Here is a 23,658-nt window from a genome sequence, read left to right as displayed (position 1 = left end):
GTTTTGGCATTAAAAACAACAAAAATACTGAACAAAACCTGAACATGATATATAGATATAGATATATATATATATATATATATATATCATCCTAACAAGCTGTGCACGTGTGATCATAACAGGACCAAGGTAAAATTTTACAATTTAATTTTCACTTCTAGCCCGGAGAAATTGTGCAGAATTGAAGATCACACAAAAAAAAAAAAAAAAAAAAAAAAAAAAAATCAGTAAAGAAGCCAGGACTAGCACCACAGGATAATACAGTAATATTGCAATTGCTTTATTAACAGATCACCATCTAGTGGTCAGTTGTATAACTGCAGCTGCTTACCATATTATGGTAACATGTATTCGTTTCCCATCTGAGAGACAGAAAATGTCTTAATGGGCAAAAGTATTTTATGGCAGAATATTCACGCCAAGTAAATATCACTAGTCTGCAAATACTTTAGTTTGTGAAAAGCAAATCCAGATATTCTGGAAACTTCCTGCACCAATAAATGATTACAATTTGCATTTAAAAATATTTTTTGTACAAAAATTCTCTCTTAACTTACAGTCTCAAGTTCATGAACATGACGTGTTCAGTATATACAATAGTTTAAGCACATAACATCTGAGGATGGGGACCTATACTGTTTGCTCCATACACTTCTAAAGGCGAAGCTTGCTATCCTTTGCCTGCAAAGCTTTGACTGCCACATCTGCTTTCAGCGTCAGCGCCTCGGCCTCCTCCGGCGTCTTCTGTGCACGCACGTTCTTTAGCAGGAAATGGGAAATGAAGAGTTTTAAGCCCTCTCGAAGCATGTTTAGTTTTGGGTTGTCAGAGACCCTGATAGGACGAAAAGACATGAACATGTTAATTGTTATTAGTTTCACTGAACCATCTCCATTACAAAAAAATAAATAAATCACACCTATAAGTCTATGTCAGTATATAAGGCAGCATATATTATTTCCATCATGGATCCTGCTCTAAATCTACAACTAACCTGCTAACACACCAAATCAAATATGTAAATCCACAGCATTTATGCGCTGCAAATCCACATCAGCAGACATGTCTGCAAATCCATCATTTTTGAAGGGGTTTTAAGTACCCACCAGCATTATATTGCACATATGGTGCAGACCTTCTTTGAAAAAATCAGCAACAAAATGCTACATCTGAACTCGCCTCTGATTGTTTGTATTGGTCACATGCAGGCAGAATGTCAAGGACACACACTCTGCTGGATCCCTGGACAGAGACGTAAGTTTATTTTAAGCCTCTCCAGAGTGTACTTGCCCCTTTAAAGTTGATGGATTACTTGCTACATTATATAATGGGAACAAATGGCAGGGCTAGTCTGTTCTGTTAGCCAAAATGGCACAAAAAACAGTGTATTCATGATGGGAGAGCCGGGATGGGTCATCAATTTCAGATTGGTGGGAGCCCAACACAAGGTATCCTCACTCGTGAGCTATTTGAAGAGTCTACAGTGTTTGGGCGAGCTTCTTCACCACTGACCAAGCATAACACCTTATGATCTCTAGAGATTGTGTCTGGTCCCTTGAATAGGAAGAAGCTGCAAACAGCTCATGTGACGAAAGAACGTTAAGTCACTGGCCTCTGAGTGGAAGAGACTCAAGCGCGGGTGCCGGACCCCTGCTATTGATAGTCTAATCTAAGGAGTCATCAGAACAAAACCTTAACGAACCAGTGGAGAGTCTCTAAGATGGCATGGTAGGGGTGGGGGAATTAATTTAGATATGCATTTCTTAAACCAGTCTTAATGAATTTCCCCGCTGACACAAGATGTGCTTGAACTATTAAAAGGATCCGGTCAATAATTCTGTGCACAATAATTAAAATCTATGCAAGTCAAGGTCCTTATGCACTTGTGCTCATTGTCCTGTTTGTGCAATCCAGCTCGTTTCCATCTTCTGCCCCGCGAAACTGGACAGGAGACAGAAACCCAGTAGTCAGTTTTAATACCCATTCACTTGAATGGGTTGGCAAAGTGACTGCCCGTGAGCGTCTTCTGCCTCTCCAGTGCATGTCTGACTTTAAAAAAAAAAAAAAAACTTTTTTGCCCGCGGACAGGGCAGTCACCTTTGCAAACCCATTCAAGTGAATGGGTTTTAGAACTGACCGCTGGGTTTCCGTCTCCTGTCCAGTTTCACGGGGCAGAAATCGGATGGGTTGCGCAAACTGTACAACGAGCGCAGGTGTGACCCCCCCCCCCTTCTTCCTCAGGGATTTCTATAGATTTCTGATATAACTCACATCAATAAATTTGTCAGATTAAAGCATCCCTGGCCCATCATGGCCTCCACCACATTCTGCTCACTATCATAAAAATTGAGGCAAGCAGGGCCCAGAGCTAAAAAAGTGATGCATCTTTAGCACAAAATAGGATCTGTTACAGATAGAAGGGTCAGTAAATTCCCCCACTTCCATTGGAGGACTCCCAATACTCCATTAATTTCCAGTGTAATGCTTCATTTACTCTGTATAGCGAATCTAGGCAAACCAAACGCTTGCTGCCAGGTATTCACATTGCAGGAGATCACAAACAAAACACCTTATTATTGGATTACTTTAAGGGGATCAAAACAAAAAGATTGTCCAAAGCAGTCTGTAATATGGATGTGTACAATACGTTTGGCACATTAGTGTTCAGTCCCATTATTACTAAACTCTGAAACAACTTACTTTCCAAAAATGACAGTAAGATTCTCAGCTTCAGAGTCCATCAGCAGCTTGTAGAGGACTTGGCGCAAAAAGGAAACTTTAATCTTATCCAATTCACTGAATTCTATGACCTGCAGGAAGATTTATTACATGGATTACAGTTAGAAATTTATAAATTTTGCAAGAAATTCCATTTATTCACTATAGTGCCCCTCAGTACTGAGAGCTGTCTATGTATGGACACGTCTGCACCAAAGGTCATCAGTCACTGACTAAGATCGACCCCTCAACTCCTGATCCTAGAGTGAGCTGGGATTTACAGTATCTTTCCCACACAGCTATATACTGTATGTCTGCTCAGCTCCTCTTTTCAGTGTAATTGGTTGCTTTCAAGGGTTTAGTCGTGACTATTGGCTCTTGTTCCACTGTATATTAAAGATGCATTAAAGCAGTCACATGATGGCAGAAATGTATTATTAAAATAGAAGATTTTTATTTATATGTCTATATTAGCGTCAATGAAAGCATGGCGGTAAGCAAGAGTGAACGTGTTAACAAAAGATCACTACATTACAGAAGGTGAAGCATCAATGTCACTTATATTCGGTATTACAGAGCCCCAGGTCTTGGTCAGCCATATACTGTAGAATACTTACTTTAAAAATAGATAGTGGTAGGGATTTGCTTTTTAAAAGGTGACTCAGAAACAAGGTGAGGTTTGAAAACGTGGTCGCCGACAAACTTGCCAAGTCACGAAATTTATCCCACATACTGAATTGGAAGGTCATCTGAAAAATAAGGTAAGTGTATTAAGATACCAAACCACTGTATGTAAGTAGGAAAGGTCACCTAAATGGAAACTGAGCTGCAGTAAGCAGGAATGGCTACTACACAGTGTACAGAGCTTTATACTTCAGGAGAGCACAGCTCTGTACACTATGCTACTTCTGGCTTCAGCTGATCATGGGAGCGCTGGAGGTTGGGCCCCTAATGATCGGATATAGAGGACTTATGCTAAGGATAGGCCATGAATCCCCTGAACTGCCATGGACATATCAGAGTCCCGTCAGGGAAAAACAGTCTCTGTGTGTGTGGGCCGTACTTCCCGCACTGAACTCTGTTGTGTGCCTAATACTCAGTGTATTGGTCACTCATGGTGCAGTGACCCGATTACTACTGTACTGAATTGATATAAAGCTGTCAGTTTATTCCAATAGTGATGGACTGTTTAGGATCTCACTGCACTATAACTCACTATCATGTAGTGACTTCTATGCAGATGGCTGGGTTCGGCCCAGGAAATACAGCCCCACGCCACAAACTGTTTTTCCCGGATGGGACTTGGTCTTGTTCGTAGTTGCTAAGACTGAGGCAACACATTGCAGAAAAGATGCGGTTTTGTTGGATATTTTGCTGCAGGCCCTTCAATTCCTCTGAAAGGAAATCTTAATCCTTTAGCATACCAAGATGTATTTTACAACTAAATGCTTCCAATTTCAGGGGAATGGTTTGAGATATAACGAAACACAAAACATCATAAGGGTACATTCACACGATGTAACGTGGAGCGTGATCTGGCACGTATACAAGTGCCGGCAGATTACGCACTCAAAATGCTCCCATTGATTTCAATGGGAGTTAGGAGCGTATACGCCGCGTTATTTTGCAGCTGCGTATACGATCTTAACTCCCATTGAAATCAATGGGAGCTTTTACGGCGCGCAAGCTCTCACACGCCGTATACGTGCCACATCACGCGGCACATTCCATCGTGTGAATGTACCCTTACAGTGCCAGAGTGCACAAAGCGAGGTCTGTAAAGGAATGGTTGGGTGAATGTAGTGCGGAAAGACTTGACTGGCCTCACAGAGCTCTATCCTCACCCCCACCCAACACCTTTCAGATGAACTATAACACAGTTATAGTTGGATTATAAAACTCAACTTCGTTAACAATTAAAACTGCTATAAAAAGTCCCTTAGGAGTACTCAGGTCTATTCATGCCACAGAATAAATGTGACAACACAAAATGTATTTGCTATAGCCAGGTAGGATCAGGTTTCCCCACGTCACCCTTCTAAGCTCTACTCTCTGTATTTGCCTCCACTATACCCTTGTCTAGCCCAAGGCGTTTCTGCTGCAGATACAGATTGCTGGAGCATAATCAGGGACATGTAAATGATACACTGTAAAGCTGCCAGGGCTCTATTTTGACCCTTTTAATTGTCTGACAAGCATAATGGCACTGCCATCAAGTTCACTATATGGCATGACTAGACCAGAGAAAGGTGTACATAGTATTAAAGAGGTTTTTCCACTTAAGCAACTCATCCCATATACACACATAATAGGGGATAAATTGCAGATTGCCAATCACGAGACTGGGTGTCCCTTACACCCCATTTTGAACGGAGGAATGGTCAGGGATTTCTAGGGGACCGACCATCTTAAACAGTCGCATTGAAATGAATGAAACAGGAGCGCTTCTGCCCAACGAACACTCCATTCATATGAGGTGCAAGACAGACCCCCTACTGAGAGGCCATAACACAGAGTGAATTGCTTTTGTAGAAAATACTTGTAGAAGATTTGACCATGTGATGGTTCATTACCTGGAAGCGTCTATCATATTCACAGAATTTGCTGGATAGGAAGGAATAGAAAGGATTGTAGGTTTTCTCCTGTAGACAACAGTCAATGAGCACATGGACTATTTCTCGCTCTTGCTGATCTTTCAGGCCCAACCTGAAACAATTAAACATGAATTAAACATTTATTATTCCCCTGATATCTACAGAATATGAACACAACACAGCCCATGTCTCTGACAGCACAATCTCATTCACCTGACTTACATATTTACACTGGGGCCAACTTAAAGGGAACCAAATTAAGGCAACCTGTACAATTATTAGACAAATTACCAACAGATCCTTATGGATTCAGTGTCCCTAATACCCCTATAGATTTGTCTGTGGCCAGAAAAACAACAACTCTCTTTCAAGGAGTCTGAGGAGTCTATTGGTCTAGGTCTGGTGCATGCACAATGAAGCTGAGGTCTAAGTCCTAGGGCTGCAAAACTCATCAAAAAATTGTAAGTTGGGTCCACATGGTGGCTCAGTGGTTAACACTGCAGTCTTGCAGCCCTGGAGTCCTGGTGTTCAAATCCCACCAAGGGCAAAAAACCATCTGCAAGGAGTTTGTATGTTCTCCCCGTGTTTGCATGGATTTCCATCCCATATTCCAAAGACATACTGAGAGGGAAAAAATGTACATTGTGAGCTCTATGTGGGAATGTGGCATCAAAAAAGGGGACTGTGCTAAATTAATTGTTCATTAATCCCCATCGGGGTAAAACGTTTAATAAATCGTGATTTTGGTTTACGTTATAATCGCCCGGCCCTAACCACCCCAATTTTTTTCTATTTTTATCCTGATAACAGATGGCAATACTATAGGGACATTGGGGAAACTAAACCATCGGTCCATAAGAATCGATTTAACGATTTAGTATCCCAAATGTACATGACCGGTTCTGTATATTACTGGAGTGTGAGGAAAACACAAGATGAACATATAACATAGCGTTCCTATAGATTTTATCAAATTATTTTAGAATCTATTTATAGGACTTACAAGGGTTTAAATGCAGATTCTGCAATAGGGAGATTTTAGTTTGGTTTGCCGGGGGAAAGTCCTATGAAATTAATAGGAGTTACAGCAAGCTCGTTCAGCAATCTCTGCAACTTTTATTCATTGCAAGGAAGAAAGATATAAACCAGGTATCCAGAATATATATATATATATATATATATATATATATATATATATATATATATATATATATGTATGTATGTATGGCAAAGGGGTCCTGTTTACAAGTGGATGACTTACCTCACCAGCTTCTCAAATGCATCCAAATAATCTTCACTGGTCATGACAACGCAGAAAATATTCCTCCTAATGTCCGTGTTCATCCGCTGCTTGCGAGCTAGATCCATGATCTTTGCACTGACCTTAAAAAAAGAAGAATATTTAGATAAATCACAAATATTCAATAATAAACTGTGCTACAAACATGCGGCCCCTCTATCCAGCAGCTTCTATAGCTTCCTCTTTGGGCGCCGGGCAATGACTTTTCTGCCCATGGAAATCACAGGTAGAAGAATGTCCAAAATTCAATAAAACTTCTCAGACTTTATAACCATCAGTAAGAAGTGTACTGCAAGGGGAACCCGCACCAAGTGTACACAGGCAAAGGTTTTATTCCATATGAGAATTTAAAAATCCTTGGTGGTCTAAAAGAAAAAACAAAAAAACAAAACAAAAACACACTTTCTCCGCAAGGTTCTGAAGCCGAGAACAGCGCTGAATCCATGACAGGTAGCTGCATGCAAAAAAACCCATTATACATTGGGCCTGTGAACCCACAGCCAAGACCTGGGGCTGTAACCTGCTGAGTGCAGTAGAAACCCAAGGCTCAACCTCCCGACAAGGATTGCACTTGTGTGAACATGCCCTTACAGAGCATAAAGAACTAAGCAGATTGCTGAGGAGTAGGACCACACACTGGTAACGCAACTCAGAAAGAAGAGAGATATAAAGGAAGATGGACAAGTTATATATTCTTATGCAAAAGACTTGATAGACCAGTCTGCGCCTGTACAGCTCCTCCTGCTTTATAACATGTTGCCTGCACATTGCACTGTCTGACTGACCAATCTATTCCAGTCCTTTAAGAACAAAAACATCTGTAACAAAAATTCTTAACACACAATTTCAGAAAGATACCTTTCCAACTGCTTGTGCCGATGTCTTGGCTGTGGACTGTCCAATCATTGGTGCTCCACTCCATGAGGATCCCACAATCCACCAGCGGCCAACCTTGTCAGCTTCCAGAATATTCTCCAGGGATACACGGAGACGAGTGTCGCTGCCGGACGCGCTGTTGTGAACCTGAACATACACACCACATGTCAAACCTTTACTGACTTACTGATATAGAATAAAGCAATAGTAATATCTCTGTATGTATTCTATTGCAATCCTTTTTTTAATTGCTGAATACACACAAAATAGATTGATCCAACATTACAATTTTGTCTGTAATTTTAGAAGAATCTTACCATACATAGCTGTTAAGTGGATCTATGATGGTCAATCATTACAGGCGATAAACAAACCCTAATAATGGATTATATTTTGGCCGAAAGCCTGATTTGCCAGTTTATGTGCAGGGTACACTAGAGGATAATAAACGTTTTTTTCCCTCTTACCAACGAACGTTGAAGTTTACGCAACTTCTCCACTGGTTCGGGGTCGTAACCTGGTATCTTGCGCATATCATTGTTCTTTAATGCCAACATGATCTCCAACATAAACCGAACCTAGAGAAGAAAGTAGAAGCAAATGTGAAATGTATTTACTCATCCTAAGCACTGCAAATTGTACATTCACAACAAGTAGTAACCGTCATGAACTAAATGTTGTCACAGTGTCCAGTGCTCTTCTGTAGAGAAACCGAATGGTACTCAGGGGTTGTCCCACAATCACATGATAAGAGGTTCCCATCTCAGTGACCCTCACTGATCATAAGACTAAGGTCTCCCATTTGCCTACAGCAATGGTTACACATGTACTTGGTCCCTTCATGCAAGGTCTATGAGGAGTGCCAGAGGCGACCGAGTGCTGCATCTCAATATCTTAGCCATAGAGAATAAGGCAGAGCTCACAAGATGGAAAGTGAAGAGGAATGTGAGATGGACTACCACGTTTTCAGTGGCCGATCTGCAGTGTCTCAGGCTGTGGGTTCTGTGGCTGAATTAGCTGCAGAATCCGCGGCAAGAAGGGCATTTATTTGTGCAGCATGCACACTGGGCTGTGCCAAATAATAACCAAATAAAGCTATGTAGAAGTTATGCCTCGTTCACACTTGCGCCCCTGTCCCATGTTTACCATTCCACCGAGTTTCTGTCCTCAGCCCCGGAGAAACTGGACAGGGGACGGAAACGCGGCGGTCAGCTTTAAAACCCATACACTTGAATGGGTTTGTAAAGGTGACCGCCGGTGTCCGCCTGCAGCCTGTCCGCAGGGAAACTTTTGTTTTCTTTTTAGCTGGACACAAAGTTGGACATGCAGGACTTACTCGAGATTGATCCCGGAATTCCTTATCTGCAGAAGCGGCCTTTGTTTGAGCCTCACAGATCAGTTCTTTAAGAGCCATGGCATCATCTTTCCGCAGAGTGAAGCCGACGTTTTTCAGCAGCAGCAGGATGAGCTCAATGTTTCTCTCAGTAAACGTGGACACCAGTATCTTCAGTAGGTCAAACACCAGGCGAGAGTCAATGACGTGGAAGTTGTAAAGGTGTCCAATGAAGGTGATCAGGTTATCGCACTCTTTGCTGTCTGTGATGTCTTCATGTTGCTCATGGAACTGCTTCACCACCGTCTCCAGGATGTGCGCCCCCACCTGGTAAGACAGGGAAAAATACTATATTAACTACCTAGATATATCTATTTCTCCTAATACGGCTCCATCACTACTAACAACAACATAAAATCTGTATCTATACAAGACTGCAGATATGAGTCATATGTATGTGCCCAAATATAACATATATAGACTCTAGCAATGCCAAGCGATGATCTATTTGGTACCAGGGTATGCATATTCACTCTCTTTCCAAAAAAAGAAAGCCTCTCTCTAGTGCCACCTGCTGGAACAGAGCTGTTCTACAAGTAAAAAATTAAATTGATATTCCGCAGCGCTGTACAATTTGAAGGGTTAAAATACAGACAGAAAGATACATTACAAAGAAAGTCATTTCACACAATGGGACTGAGTGCCCTGCTCGCAAGAGCTTACAATCTATGAGGTAGAGGGGGTGGCATTGCTTATACAGGGGGTCAGATAATTCTGTAATAGAGGTTACTGCCATTACACAAACATAAAACTTTATGAGCCGTCACCAGTCGTGTCCTTTAACATGTGGATGGAGCTTGGACATATAAAGTTAGCCTGAAATGGCATCATATCATGTGAGGTAATGTGGGAGCGGGGACAGAGGAAGGTTAGATTTTGGGGACTCTAATGACAGTACGGAAGGGTTTACATTAGGAATTGTGATAGGCTTGTCTGAAAAGATGTGTCTTTAGTTTGCGTTTGAAGCTGTAGAAATTAGGAGTTAATCTGATTGTCGGGGGTAGAGCATTCCAGAGAAGTGGTGCAGCTCGGGAGAAGTCTTGTATACGAGCGTGGGAGGTTCTGATGATAGAGGATGTAAGTGTTAGGTCATTGAGTGAACGGAGAGCACGGGTTGGGTGGTAGACAGAGATGAGGGAGGAATGTATGGAGGTGCGGCATTATGGAGAGCCTTGTGGATGAGGGTGATAACTTTATATTTTATTCTATAATGAATAGGCAGCCAATGTAGTGACTGGCACAGACCGGAGGCATCGCTGTAGCATCTAGCCTGATAGATGAGCCTGGCTGCTACATTCAGAATAGATTGTAGAGGGGAGAGTTTAGTGAGGGGAAGACCGATTAGTAAGGAGTTACAGTAGTCAAGGCGAGAATGAATCAGAGAGACAATAAGTGTCTTTAGTGTATCTCTGGTAAGGAAAGGGCGTATTCTGGAGATGTTTTTGAGGTGGAGGTGACATGAACGTGCGAGTGATTCAATATGAGGGGTGAAGGAAAGGTCTGCGTCAAACACAACCCCGAGGAAACGGGCCTGCTGCCTAGGAGTTATAGTAAGGCCTGAGACTGCAATGGATATATCAGGGACAGATCTGTTAGATGGTGGAAACAGTAGTAGTTCAGTCTTAGAGAGATTTAGTTTCAGATAGAGTGAGGACAGGATATTTGACACAAGAGAAAGACAGTCGCTGGTGTTCTGTATGAGTACAGGGGTGATGTCACGGGAAGATGTGTATAATTGGGTGTCATCAGCATAAAGATGGTACCAGAAGCCAAATGTGGTGATGGTTTGTCCAATGGGGGCAGTGTAGAGAGAAAAGAGCAGGGGGCCTAGGACCGAGCCCTGAGGAACCCCAACAGCAAGGGAAAGAGGGGAGGAAACAGTGCCTTCAAATGATACGCTGAAAGTGCGGTCTGAGAGATAAGAAGAGAACCAGGAGAGCGCAGTGTCGTTAAGGCCGACTGAGTGGAGCATAGTGAGGAGGAGTTGATGGTCAACAGTGTCAAAAGCTGCAGAGAGGTCCAGAAGAATAAAAAGAGAGAAGTCACCATTGGATTTAGCCATTAGGAGATCATTGGAGACTTTTGTGAGAGTCGTTTCAGTAGAGTGCAGAGCACGGAAACCAGATTGTAAGGGGTCAAGCAGAGAGTTAGCAGAGAGATAGCGGATTAAACGAGAATAGACCAGGCGTTCCAAGAGTTTAGAGATGAAGGGGAGGTTAGAGACAGGTCGATAGATAGCAGCACAGGACGGGTCCAGGGAGGGAGAGAGGTTAAATATTTTAGTAAGGTAAGTCGTGACAGCAGGCGACAGAGATTGGAGGTGTGAGGGGAAGGGGTCACTACTGCAGGTTGTAGGACGAGATGAAGAAAGTAGTTGGGAGACTTCCTCTTCTGTAACAGGTTCAAAAGATGAGAATGGACAGTCTGAAGGGTGGTTGATGAGGGGATCAGTACTACGGTAGGTGTAGAATCAATGCCACCTGGGGCTTGGGCAGTTATTTCCTGACGGATTTTATCAATTGTATCATGGAAATAAGTGACCAGGTCATCGGCACTAAGGTCTATGAATGGCGTCTGTACCTTAGGTGTGAGTAAGGAGTGAAAAGTTTCAAAGAGTCTTTTAGAGAGAAGAGATGAGAGCGGTGAAATAGTCTTGTTTGGTGAGGTAAAGGGCAGAACTATATGATTTAAGCATAAATTTGAAGTGGAGGAAATCTGCAGGTGAACGTGATTTTCTCCACAGACGTTCAGCACACCTAGAGCACCGCTGAAGGGACTCATTTCATGGTGCATATGAATGCAACAAAGTCTTGCTGCAAATACAAGTCTGTCTAGTAACCAACTGTTCAGAAATCCACTAATATCAGACATATACATCAGATTGGTTCTGAAAAATCTGGACTATTGGAACTCTTCAGTCTATACAACACCATCTACTACTGTCTATACATGCTGACATGGATGCCATTTACATAATATGAGCCTCATTACCTCGATCCCCACTGTATGGTGCAATATACTGATGAGAAGTACATGCTCCATCATAAGTCGGTCTGGCATTTTTGCTGGAGTGATGCAGGCGGTGAGGACAACACTGCACAATGTGTCATTCATGTCCTTTCTGCTGTTGGTCATGTAGAGTTCTTCAATCTGTCCGCTGATAGATGCCATATTTGGCTCACTCAGTCTATGAAAAAAACACATAACATGTTAGCTGGGGAACACAACCTATTTTCAAGGGATCTTCTAACAAGTACAGATTGAACAGAACAGGGAACCCCTTCAAATGATAACATCCTAGTTAATAAATGTACTAAAGAAGTTGTGGCCACTACACAGTGTACACAGAAGTCTGGTTCTGGTAGCTGATCAGTTGTGGTGCTGGGGATCGGCCTGCCACTGATCTGATATCCATATCCGTTCCTTAGGATAGCTCATCTCAGTCCTTCACAGCTTTTCACTGTAATAGCAATGTCTCAGTCTCCTTGAGCTGGCTGAGAAAAATGAAAGCAGCCAAACATGGCTCTTCTACACTGTTTCTGAAACTTCCATAGAGGTAAATGGAAAATGGTTGCGAGCTACACAGTTTCTTAACTCCTATTACCTCCATGGCGGGGGGTTTACAGAAACTGCATAAAGAGTCACATTTGGCTTTTTCATAACTTTCAATCTGGTGGGTGAGAGAATGACTCCCATGTTCACATCTTGGCTATAGCTAGGCAAGATGGAATTACCTCTAATCTATACGATTACTAACCTTATAATACTCTCATACTTTTAGAATATTAAGGCTAGTGCTACACGGCGACTCTGGCCATGACACTTCAAGGATTGCAAGTCAAGAAAGTGATTGCAGTCATGTTGCTACTTGTAAGTTACCACAACGTCGTGAAGTTGGAGCAGGGAAAAATAAATTACTGATTCCATTTTCAAAATAAAATGATTGATTATTTTTAATTATATTACACAATTATTATCATCATATAAGGCCTGGTTCAGATCTGCATTTAGGTAGTCCGCTAGAGGACACCCCCCCCCCCCCGTACGGACTACCGAACGCATTAGAAAGTGGTGAGCAATGAAAGCACATGAACCCAATACACTATAATGGGGTTTGTGTGTTTTCCGCAGAGTGTCCAGACAAAGGACAATTATAGTGTATGGGGTCCATGTGCTTTTTAATATGTTCGGTATTCCATTTGGGAGGTCCCCAAGCGGACTCCCTGAACGGAACACCGAACGCAGATGTGAACTAGGCCTAACTATTTCAGTGTCTAGTTTGTTACACATTTACTGTCATAGGAATCACTCACTATTTTTTAATGAATTAGAGGAACTTTACAGCTTCTGACGGACCATGGCTGTTGGAGTCAGGCTGTGGCCTACCAACTGCACAGCCCTGGCCACGACTCTAACACAATGTTTGCACGAAATCCATTAGGTTTGGATTTGTTCCAGTTCTAATGCTGTGAGCACAGCAACACGACCACATTCACTTCCATTACATGTGTTTCCATTCAGCGGTCTGGGAAAGCCGTATGGCTTTTATTAGAGTCATCCACAATTCCCACAGACATCATAGCTAAGAAATAGCTGAATAGATCTTAAGTACTGGTGTCGGACTTGTAATAGTCTTCCGTAATGATAAATTTGCAATCTGTCACTCTGCAGGGAATATGAAGCTCATCAATCATCAGCCAATTAACAGCCAATCGCTAATTATAATATATGACAGATAACTACAGCTCCAGGTGCACTCATCAGAAAAATATCAACTTGTGGTGACAAAGGGTAAACTCCATACATCATTGATGACCCGCAGCGCCCGCTCCAAACAAGGGAGTAAATGAATTAGCGGAAGCCGCGGAGTGATTTACACATGATGGAGCTTCAGGCTGTCAATTAAAACTATGAAGTATAAAGAAGGAGATGCACTCCAGGCCCGGAGCCAAGATCGAGCACCCGGCCCAGGATCAAGGACGCCATTATTTAGGTGGATGCATCATGTGATACCTGTTCATCAATCCCTTCACGTTCTTCCTCAGCCTCTCCAGCTCTTCCCTCCTCTTTGCATCTGCAGCCTCAGAAGATTGTCTCAGATGGGGAGGAACGTATTTATTTTCCAGATCTGGAGCAGACTATAGGAAAGAGAAAAAGGTCGTCATTACTTCTCAAAGGACAATCATTCTTTTTAATGAACACTTCAGGAATATACTGTGAAATATACACATTATGCTTGTGCCTACAGTCTTAAAACAGAATTTACAAAATCCTCATTTGTTGCCTATCAGTGTTTTATATTAATATACAATTTCCTGATGTACATTTAAATGGAGTATCAGGGCAAATAAAATTACCTCATTCTAGTCCAGGGCCTGCCATGATAGATCTGTGACTTCCAGTCATGTGTCCATAAGCTTCCCCCCCCCCCCCTCCCTATCATTGTCCGTAACAAGTTTCATGCATTTTACATCAAAAATGGCTTAAAATGAGTTAGAAGTGACCCGTGGAAGTGTCAAACTCTAAGTCAGAGTGAGAGTCAATGGTAGGTCAATATAGTGATGTGAGATTTAACAAAATTATATGTGTGTGAAATACATTTCTAACAAGATAGATCAACAGTTTAACACTCTGTCTCAACACACTCAGCTATGCAATGAAGTCAGGGCAGTACACCTCAGCTTCCATGTGCATGACCCCTGACATGTAGCCTGACTTAAAGAGTCATCAATTAATGATCGCCAGGGGTCCAACACCAGGGAAATTGTATAGCAGATGTGCTTGTTATCGTTTACTTGAATGGGACTGAGCTGTGACTGAAGAACATAATGTGATACGGCCTGTGAAGCAAAAGCCATGCCCATGAAAACCCCTTTAATATTTTTGGAACATTTAACCACCAGACCTTACGTATCTACTGGGTTTAAATACCAGGTTCAGCGTGGATCACTTCCAACAGGTAGGTGGGTGTGTATATATATATATATATATATATATATATATATATATATATATATGGAATTTTATAACATTGAACAGGGAGTCATACAGAAGATGAGATTCTCTGCTTTCATTGGACACCAAGGTCACCCTTCTGCATCTATTATTTCCAGATATATCACTAGTTAAATACACAGCCGGGTTAGTCAGATTTATATACAGCTGATCTGAGGTACAGGCTTCCAACAAGCAGATTTACTAAACCGTTGGTACCATAAGAACCTGCCACTGGTTTAATGTCCCAAAACACCCTGTAAGGTACGCTTTTCACGCACTTTTTGCCTTTTAGTCTTCCCAGAAGGTTCGATCACTCATGCAGTATACTGTGATATTTATGTACTGCAGTATATTGGATATATACAACACTTCTATTATACCCTGCCTTTGCTCTTCCCTAATACTTGCCTGGAAGCCTTTAAAAGGTTTTTCCAGACCAAAATCAAGTTTTCATACTGATGACCTATCCCACAGGATCAGCTATTAGTATGTGATCTGTCAGGGGTCCGACACCCAGAATGCCAATGGATAGGGAATGTATGCAGTAACACTTCAAGTAATAGGGGCGGCACTGCAGTTCTCCAGACCACCACTATGAAGTGGATGGGGCTGCTGCACTGTTCCTATTCCCTAAATAGAAGTGGTGCAGCACAGGCTCCTTTTACAGAGTTCTGCAGTGTCCATTTGTCATATGTGCTGCGAAGTACCTAAAGCACCATGCCCACGGTGGAATCTGTCCCAGAAAAGTTGATCTGTAGATCAGCCTGAAGTCAGTCCAGAAACACAAACTCACGACATAGTGATCTACAATAGGAGCTCTATTTGTCCATACTATATACAGTACAGGACAATAGAGCCATAGATAACACAGGGGGGACTCCTAGTATCCTAGATCAGTATACAGGGAGTCTGGATCTCCAAACTGAGTTCAGGCCAGAAAATCCATCCAGTCCGGATTCCTCCATGTACACTGGGCCTAAGGCAGGGGTGACAAACTCATTTTTGCAAAGGGCCACATCAGACTTATGTTTGTCTTTAAAGTGCTGTTAATAATTTGGTGATTGTATAAACCTAGCTCTGCCGGTTAGGCGACGTTACATTTATAGCCCATTGAAGGCAGCCATAACATTAACATATAGTTCATACACTTAAATAATAGTGTCCTAATTATCTCCTCCAGCCCCTCCATAGATAATAGTGTCCTGTTTGAGGTAACAGTTCACCCCACCCCAAATTACATTTCGTACTTAACTATTTTTACTGATGCAGCACCTCTTCTACTGTTCTGCCAGCTACCCTGCACCTGCACTATGGTACGACAAGCAACACCATAGAGCAGGTGACGGCATGGCTGGAAGGACATTACACGAGGTACACAGCCAGACGTCACATCAGCACTTTACAGGAAGAAGAGGCAAGTAACTTCCCACCACCCAAAGACAGTAAGTGTGGTAAGGGGGACCTATTAGGCACCTAGTTTAGGGGCCTGATTGCAAGGGTGACTGCTGTGACCCTCTATAGCGGTTTGCTTTGTCTTTGGCCAGAAGGTCCACAGCACTCCCCAGCTATAGAGAACTGGACACCTTCCAGCTGAAGACAGAACAAACTGATGTCACACGAGGTAGCTTACTAGCCCCCAACATATGGCCCCATACAGTATACGACTATTCACCTATCCTTGCTCCTGTTCAGCATTTACTGTCACAAACAAAGAGCGCTGTACCACACACTGAAAAACCAGGACATAACATTATATCCTGGTGTTCTTCAGTGCCGTGACGTAACGAGCAGCCTAAAGGCGGCAGCAAAGGCTGGCCTGAAGTGAGGATGGGGGAGTAAATTATCGGCCGCTATTTATTGCAATAAGACAGCCCCCCCCCCCCCCCCGGAACCTTCGGAACTCCAGCTTCTGTGAAACTACAACTCCCAGCATGCTCCATTCACTTCCATGGGAGTTCCAAGAACAGCAGAGCCAGTATGCATGCTGGGAGTTGTAGTTTTGCAACAGCTGGAGAGCCGTACGTTCCCTACCCCTGGTGCAGTCTATTGGGCTACCACAAACAAACATAGGAGCCAATGGGTTACAAAAGCCAATACATGATATAGAGGTATACATTAGGAAATCCTCCAGTCTTCTATCTCCACCATGGACTGGAAAACACAGTATGGAAACAGCCTAAGCCCCATGGCCTCTACTCTGGGCTAGTTTCATGGATCTATAATCACTAGATCATAGGTCACTTTTTTAAATGGATCCTGAAAACCTAGAAGAAATGTGGTTTCTCAGGTTTGCATCTTAGTTCCAGCAATTTTTACATCGAGTATAAGACTACAGGCTGCATTATTATTCTTGACGTAAAATTACCAGAACCCAAGATGAAACCTTCAACATTAGTGTCAGCACAACCATCCAGTAAGGTTAAAAAAATTCTAGAGTATCTAACCTTCTTAGCAGTAATTGGTAGATCCACATCTTCACCATCAGAGTCCTGAGAAGCCTGATCTGACTGATCATCCTCCTCCTGACCAGGATCTTCCTCTCCAGAATCCTCCAGCTGTGGCTCCATATCTTCATCCTCCTCTGACAGTTCTTCTCCCTCAGAGGAACCTCCTTTTTCTCCATCATCTTCCTCATCACTCCCCTCATCCAGCTCAGCCCCTTCCTCATCACTCCCCTCATCCATCTCAGCCCCTTCCTCATCACTCCCATCATCCTCGTCCTCATCCATGTGCTGGGACAGTTTGTTCAGCTTTTCTGCAGTGTTTGCCTCCTCTTCTTCATCATCATAGAGCCCAAAGCTAGACCCCCCGGGTTCCAGGACCCCCAGAATATAGTCCAGGCCATCCTGGGTGAAGGCCTGGGGTAGGGAACTCTTGTTCTTCCTCTTGTTCATCTTCAGGCTCTTCTCCAGCCTCTTGATCTCCTTGTCCTCCTTCTCATTGGCCTCTTGCAGAGCCTTCCTCCTGGCTTCCTCTTTGCTCAGCTTGGGCTTCTTCTTCCTCTTCTTAGAGTCTTGCTGCTTGGCTGTAGCTGCTGTTTTCTTCCCTGGTTGTTTGCTGCTCTCCTGACCAGGTGCCGGTGCTGCAGGTGCTGGCTTTTTTGCAGGGGGCTGACTCTCCTTGGATCCCCCCTTTGCATCCCCAGGAGCCCCCTGGGGTTCTTGCTTCCCTGAGAACTTCCTCTCATAGTAGGCTTTCCTCCTGATCTTCTTGGAGAGCCGCTTCTCCTTCCTCAGCTCCTTACGGCTCTTCGCTCTGCCTTCAGTCCCCCGGAATCCTCCAGGTCCGTGAGTCTCAGCCTCCAAGCCGCTGCTGCCCTCAGCTTTCTCCACAAACTGCTGCACCGAGAGCTGGAACTTCTTGATGTGATCGGGTCCGCCCCGGCCCGAGCTCTTACGCTTCATCCCCATCACTTACAGATACACATTGTCCACGTTGGACATGGGCGCCGCCATAATACGAAAACAACCTACTTCCGGCGGATAGACAACGTTACCTAGTGCCAAGCGACTCTGTAGCGCACAGCGCCACCTAGTGCACAAGCGCAGAACTTGCGTCCTCACAGTGTTCCTCCACTAGAAAGATGGAAAACATTCCTTGATAAAAAAAAAATGACTGAAATGTTTCCATTGTCTTTGGTATTATTTCTCAATCACACTGCAGGGCCCCAATTACCAATAATAATAGGTCCCTATTTTAACCCGTTCCCGCCACAACATTCATTTATGGCTTCCTTCGTAAAACCATGACTTTTTTAAAAAAGTTTTCCATTGACAGAGCCGTATGAGGGCCTGATACTTGCAAGGTATATTCCCTACAATGTGCTGGAATAAAATTTTAATTGGAGAAAAACTGCATTGGTGCAATTTTCGTATGCGCTTTATTTTTATGGCAGTCATGTCGCATCCAGAATGACCCGTCAGGTGTAGTCTATGGTTTTATACGATTCTGGGAATACCAAATTTATATAGTTGTTTTTTTTTTAACATTTTAACCCCTAAAAATGAAACTGCTAAATTTGCAGATAAAATTTAATGGCGTTGCCATATTCTGACACATATGCAAAAGGTGCTTTCTTGAGGGGCCAGATGTACATTTTATTTATACCATTTGGGGGACTGTCTATTGCTTTGATTACTTTTTATCCAAATTTTTATGCGAGGCGAAACAGTAAACAATAAATGTTTACTGACCTTTCCTGGGCTCCAGCCTACTCCTTGCTGCTTTTGGTCCTCTTCAATGTTGGTACAGACATCACGTGGGCCAGGCCAGCGTTGTGACACATAATGACGCCGGTCTGGCCCATTTGACTTCTGGGACGTCAACAAAGAGGCCCAAGATTGCAGGGAGTCACACTTGGAGCTCAGTAGGGGTGTGTAATATGGGGTTTTTATGTTTGCTCACCTGCCCTGGGCCTCCAATTGCTGTAATTGGGGGTCTGAAGAAACGCCAGAGTATAATAATAGCAGTATTTGTTGGGGTTCGTCCAACAAATACTCTTGCCACAGGCTCGTGGCCTTACTTACTGGTCCCCACTCCTGTTCACAGCCGCCTCCGCTTCTACCCTCTAGGAAGCCCCAGCGACATGATAAGGGACACAGAAAGGGAAGTGGAGGCAGTCCGGGGCAGGAGTGAGGATCGATAAGTAAATAGGACCATTACCTGCATCAGGGGCCGCTGGGGCCCCTAATGTCCAGGGCCCTGTTATAGCTGCTACGGCTGCTACCCCAGTGCATACAGCACTGTCCTTAAGCCACCCACATAAATTTGTAAAGAAAAATGGTCTTTTATAGAGGTGGTCCACTCAAGGAAAAAAGTATTCAGGATCCAGGTTAAAGTGTCTACTGGAGCCAGCAAATATCTAGAGCCCCTAAACCCCAAATAATGATTGAAGAGCCAAAAATCATGTATTTTATGCTTCAGCATATTACACAGAAACAGACATCACATCAGCATATCACAAAGAACCATGCTTAGACTTGGACTAATAAAATAGCCCTGATAGTGTACACAAGTCATTACAACCCACATACATAACCTTTCATACTCCCTGATGAAGTTCCTAGTTCAAGACAGCCCCATCATTCTTAGTCCTCAGCATGGCTTTCCACTCGCTCTTATATGTCAACATGGTCCCCCTTTTCATTTCTAGTCCCCAGCATGGTATCCCTTTAAACAGTGGTCCTCAGCATGTTTCCCCTCTCATTCTTAGTCCCCCACCATGATATTCCTTTAAATACTGGTCCTCAGTATGGTTCCTCTCCTCAATACTAAGGACCCCAGCTGAGCACCGATACCAAGACAGTGTGGGGGAGCCATGATGCTCAATCACTGTACAAACCTAGGTGAAGGGGCCACAATGGGGCATAATGCTGGGTAAAGGGGCCACTATGAGGTATAATGCTGTGTGCAGGGGCCACTATGGGGTATAATACTTTGTGCAGGGGCCAGTATGAGGCATAATACTGTGTGCAGGAGCCACTATGGGGGATAATACTGTGTGCAGGGGCCACTATGGGGGATAATACTGTGTGCAGGGGCCACTATGGGGTATAATAGTGTGTGCAGGAATGTGTAGGAGGGGGTCGGTCAGGGTCTTCAGCGTCAGGGAAGGGGGCCATGTCAAAAGTTCGCCACAGGTCCCCATCATTCCTAGTTATGCCACTGATTTAGACCCAATTAACAACATAGTGCAACCCTTCCCCCCTCCAGTGTAATTTGGAAGTAGTTCATCGACAAAAGAGTAAAATTGGTTTACAGTTACACAACTATCTATTGTAGATCTTCAGTGATGAAAGCTCCCTGTATAGTAAGCAATAATAACAATCTTACTATGAGGCAGTTTTTGCCTGACCAATATTGCTGCTCAGTAAGGCTGCTTGCACACTACAGTAACACTACAGACTCCGGGCTGTGGATTCTACATCTCCATAGACTTCTATGGAGCCTGCAAAATTCACAGCTTTGTGCACAAAGAAGTCTATGGAACCGCCAAATCCATGGCCCGGAGGCCCATGAAAAATACTGCAGTGTGCAAGCAGCCACTAAGGCTGCCTTCACACGGAGTAACGCTGGGCTTGTAAAAATCCTCATTCACAGCCGCGAGCGCTGCAGCAGGCTCCTGAACACTTCCCATTCACTTCAGTGGGAGCGCTCATAATGCCGGCTTTACGAGCGCTCCCATTGAAGTGAATGGGAAGTGTTTGGGAGCCTTCCGCAGCGCTCGCGTGTACGGCTGTGAATGAGGATTTTTACAAGCCCGGCGTTACTCAGTGTGAAGGCAGCCTAAGGATACCAGACATGTTTATTCAGTCCTGGCATACAAAGGTAAATCCGGCCACTCTCCAATAAAATGTAACTTTTATTTATTCCACATCATAAAATGACAAAAAATGATGTTTATTCAGTATATGCGTGCGTGTACATGTCTGTGATCCATGTTTATGTATGCGTGTGTGCATGTACGTGTGTATGGTCCGTGTATACGTATGCATGTGTGCGTGTATGTGTGTGCGCGTGTGATCAATTTGTATGTATGCGTGTCTGCATGCACTTGTGAGGTCCGTGTATATGTGTGTGTGTGTATGCGTGTGTGTGCACACATGTTATCCATGCATATGTATGCGTGTGTGCATGCACGTGTTTGGTCCGTGTATATGTATGTGTGTATGTGCGCGTGTGATCCATGTGTTTCTGCATGCACAGAGCAAGTGTCCATGCGTGCGGTAGTTGTGTGTGAGTATGTATGTGCTCTTTTCATCCGTGTGTGTAGTGTGCATCCATCTGAGTGTGTTTGCGTGTGTGTGTGTGGTATTTATGGGGTGGTGTTGTGGTATTTGTGGGGTGATGATGTGATATCTGTGGGGTGGTGTTTGTGTTGTGTGTGTCTAGAGAGGTCTGGTGTTTGTGTGCTGTGTTGTGACATTTGTGTAGTGTTGTGTTTGTGTGTAGTGGTGCGGCCCCTTTAGCAGCGACTCTTTGGTGTCGTCGCTATAATCCGTCCCTGTCAGTCACAACTGTTGTTTTCCCCTCAGCGCTTTCACTTTCACATTTCCCCATTATATACATAGGGCCTATATTTAGGGGCCCCAATCTCATGACTGGGGGACGCTAGCAAGATGTAATGTGCGCAGTATTCTGCTCCTCTGGGTAGAGAGGGGGCATGCCAAATTTCACCCAAATCGGGCAAGAACTGTGGATTTGTATAGAGCAGACTACTACAGAATTTGAGTTTTATATACTGTATATAGATGAGCGAACAGTAAAATATTCGATATTCGTTTCGAATAGCCACTCAATGTTCGACTATTCGAACGAATATCGAACCCCATTATAGTCTATGGGGAAAAATGCTTCATTTCGGGGGATTCCACCATTCGACTCAGGAGAGTCACCAATTCAACTATGACACCCCAGGAAATGATGCCAACACCCTGGAATGCAACTGGGACAGTAGGGGAAGCATGTCTGTTGGCATATAACACGCCAAAGTCACTGTATTACTTCGGGATCACTGTCAGCTTGCGATATGCACGAGCTGACTTTTTCCCATAGGAATGCATTGATTGTACAAATGCTGTACACTGGCCAATCAACGCTGGTCAATGCATTCCTATTGGAAAAAGTCAGCTCGCACATATCGAAAGCTGACAGGGATCCCGACCAGATAGAGCCCCAAAGAGCTGGGTGAGTAACATTCCCCCTAAATAAAGGTTATCCCTAGCTAACCCTGCCTGTACATCTGTCCCTGTCTCACAGTCACATAGTTCACATTCTCAAATTAATTGAATGTTAAATTCACTATTTGTCTAAAGTGGAGGTCACCTGATTTCGGCCGCCAATTCCTTTTTCCAATTTTTTTTTCGATGCCTCTGTTGTCGTAGTTCCTGTCCCACCTCCCCTGCACAGTGATTGGTGCAAAAAAAACACGCCAGGGAAGGTGGGAGGGGAATCAAATTTTTACTGCGTTTGCCTCGTGGTATTCGATTGTAATTGAATACCTCGAATGGCCTGATATTCGATCGAATATCTATTTGATTGAACGGTGTTCGCTCATCTGTAATATTTATATATAAGAGCAGTCCGGAATGTATTCATGTGAAATAGAGATCAGTTTAGTATTTTAGTTATTTGTATTTCGATATTACATCAGACTGTATGTTACTTTCATTAGTTACTATCGTCTTATGTAGTTTATGCTTATACTTAAGCGGAGTCCACTAGGACGTTGCATTTGTACTTTGACATCCCTTGTTTTGGTGACCTATAATGCCTAAACATGGAGACTGCAATACTATGTCTTTACAACCTTTCCTGGGTAACAGAAGCCAACATGGGAGATTTATTGTTTAACACGTCCTGAGGCACAAAAATGACAAACACGGTCACCTGCATATTCTCTAAAAATGACACTTAAAGGGGTACTCCCACCTCACATACTCAGCAGTCTTCACTCTTGTAAAATCTTCTTTCTTCCTGGTTTCTTGCATCATTTGGTGGGCGGGGTTTCACGGGCAACCTGCCGTTTAGCTCCGCCCCCAAATTCATGTGTAGCTCCGCCCACCCACATTGGACTATGAAGTACAGGCAGCAGCAACTCCATTCTGTGTTACATACAGACACTGCCTGTCTCTGCCATAATGAACACAATTGAATTAGCTAGCCTGATAACTGGGAGAACAAGAAATGAAAGCAGCTCCTCTATCTGAGTGCAGGACCTAGGTCACATGGTGTAGACACAGGATTAGCTAGATACACAGGCTCGCTCCCGTGCACTTAGCCC

At 43.5% G+C, this 23,658-nt stretch overlaps 1 protein-coding gene across 1 annotated transcript; it reads right to left on the bottom strand.

Moving 5' to 3' along the window:
• Window positions 1–276: 276 nt before the first annotated feature.
• On the bottom strand, window positions 277–18,316 carry NOM1 (nucleolar protein with MIF4G domain 1). The gene is made up of 11 exons (XM_075271526.1): window positions 17,321–18,316; window positions 13,893–14,017; window positions 11,871–12,066; window positions 8,823–9,146; window positions 7,954–8,064; window positions 7,469–7,633; window positions 6,572–6,693; window positions 5,290–5,422; window positions 3,334–3,465; window positions 2,699–2,808; window positions 277–832 (listed from the first exon to the last, which is right to left on the bottom strand). The coding sequence occupies exons 1-11, from the start codon at window positions 18,284–18,286 to the stop codon at window positions 655–657; spliced, it is 2,562 nt and encodes an 853-aa protein (XP_075127627.1). The 5' UTR covers window positions 18,287–18,316; the 3' UTR covers window positions 277–654.
• Window positions 18,317–23,658: the final 5,342 nt, after the last annotated feature.

The sequence above is a fragment of the Leptodactylus fuscus genome, chromosome 4, assembly GCF_031893055.1.
Source record: "Leptodactylus fuscus isolate aLepFus1 chromosome 4, aLepFus1.hap2, whole genome shotgun sequence".
NCBI classification, from domain to species: domain Eukaryota; kingdom Metazoa; phylum Chordata; class Amphibia; order Anura; family Leptodactylidae; genus Leptodactylus; species Leptodactylus fuscus.
Note: the sequence above shows the minus strand (reverse complement) of the source record. Positions and strands in the feature narration are given on the sequence as shown.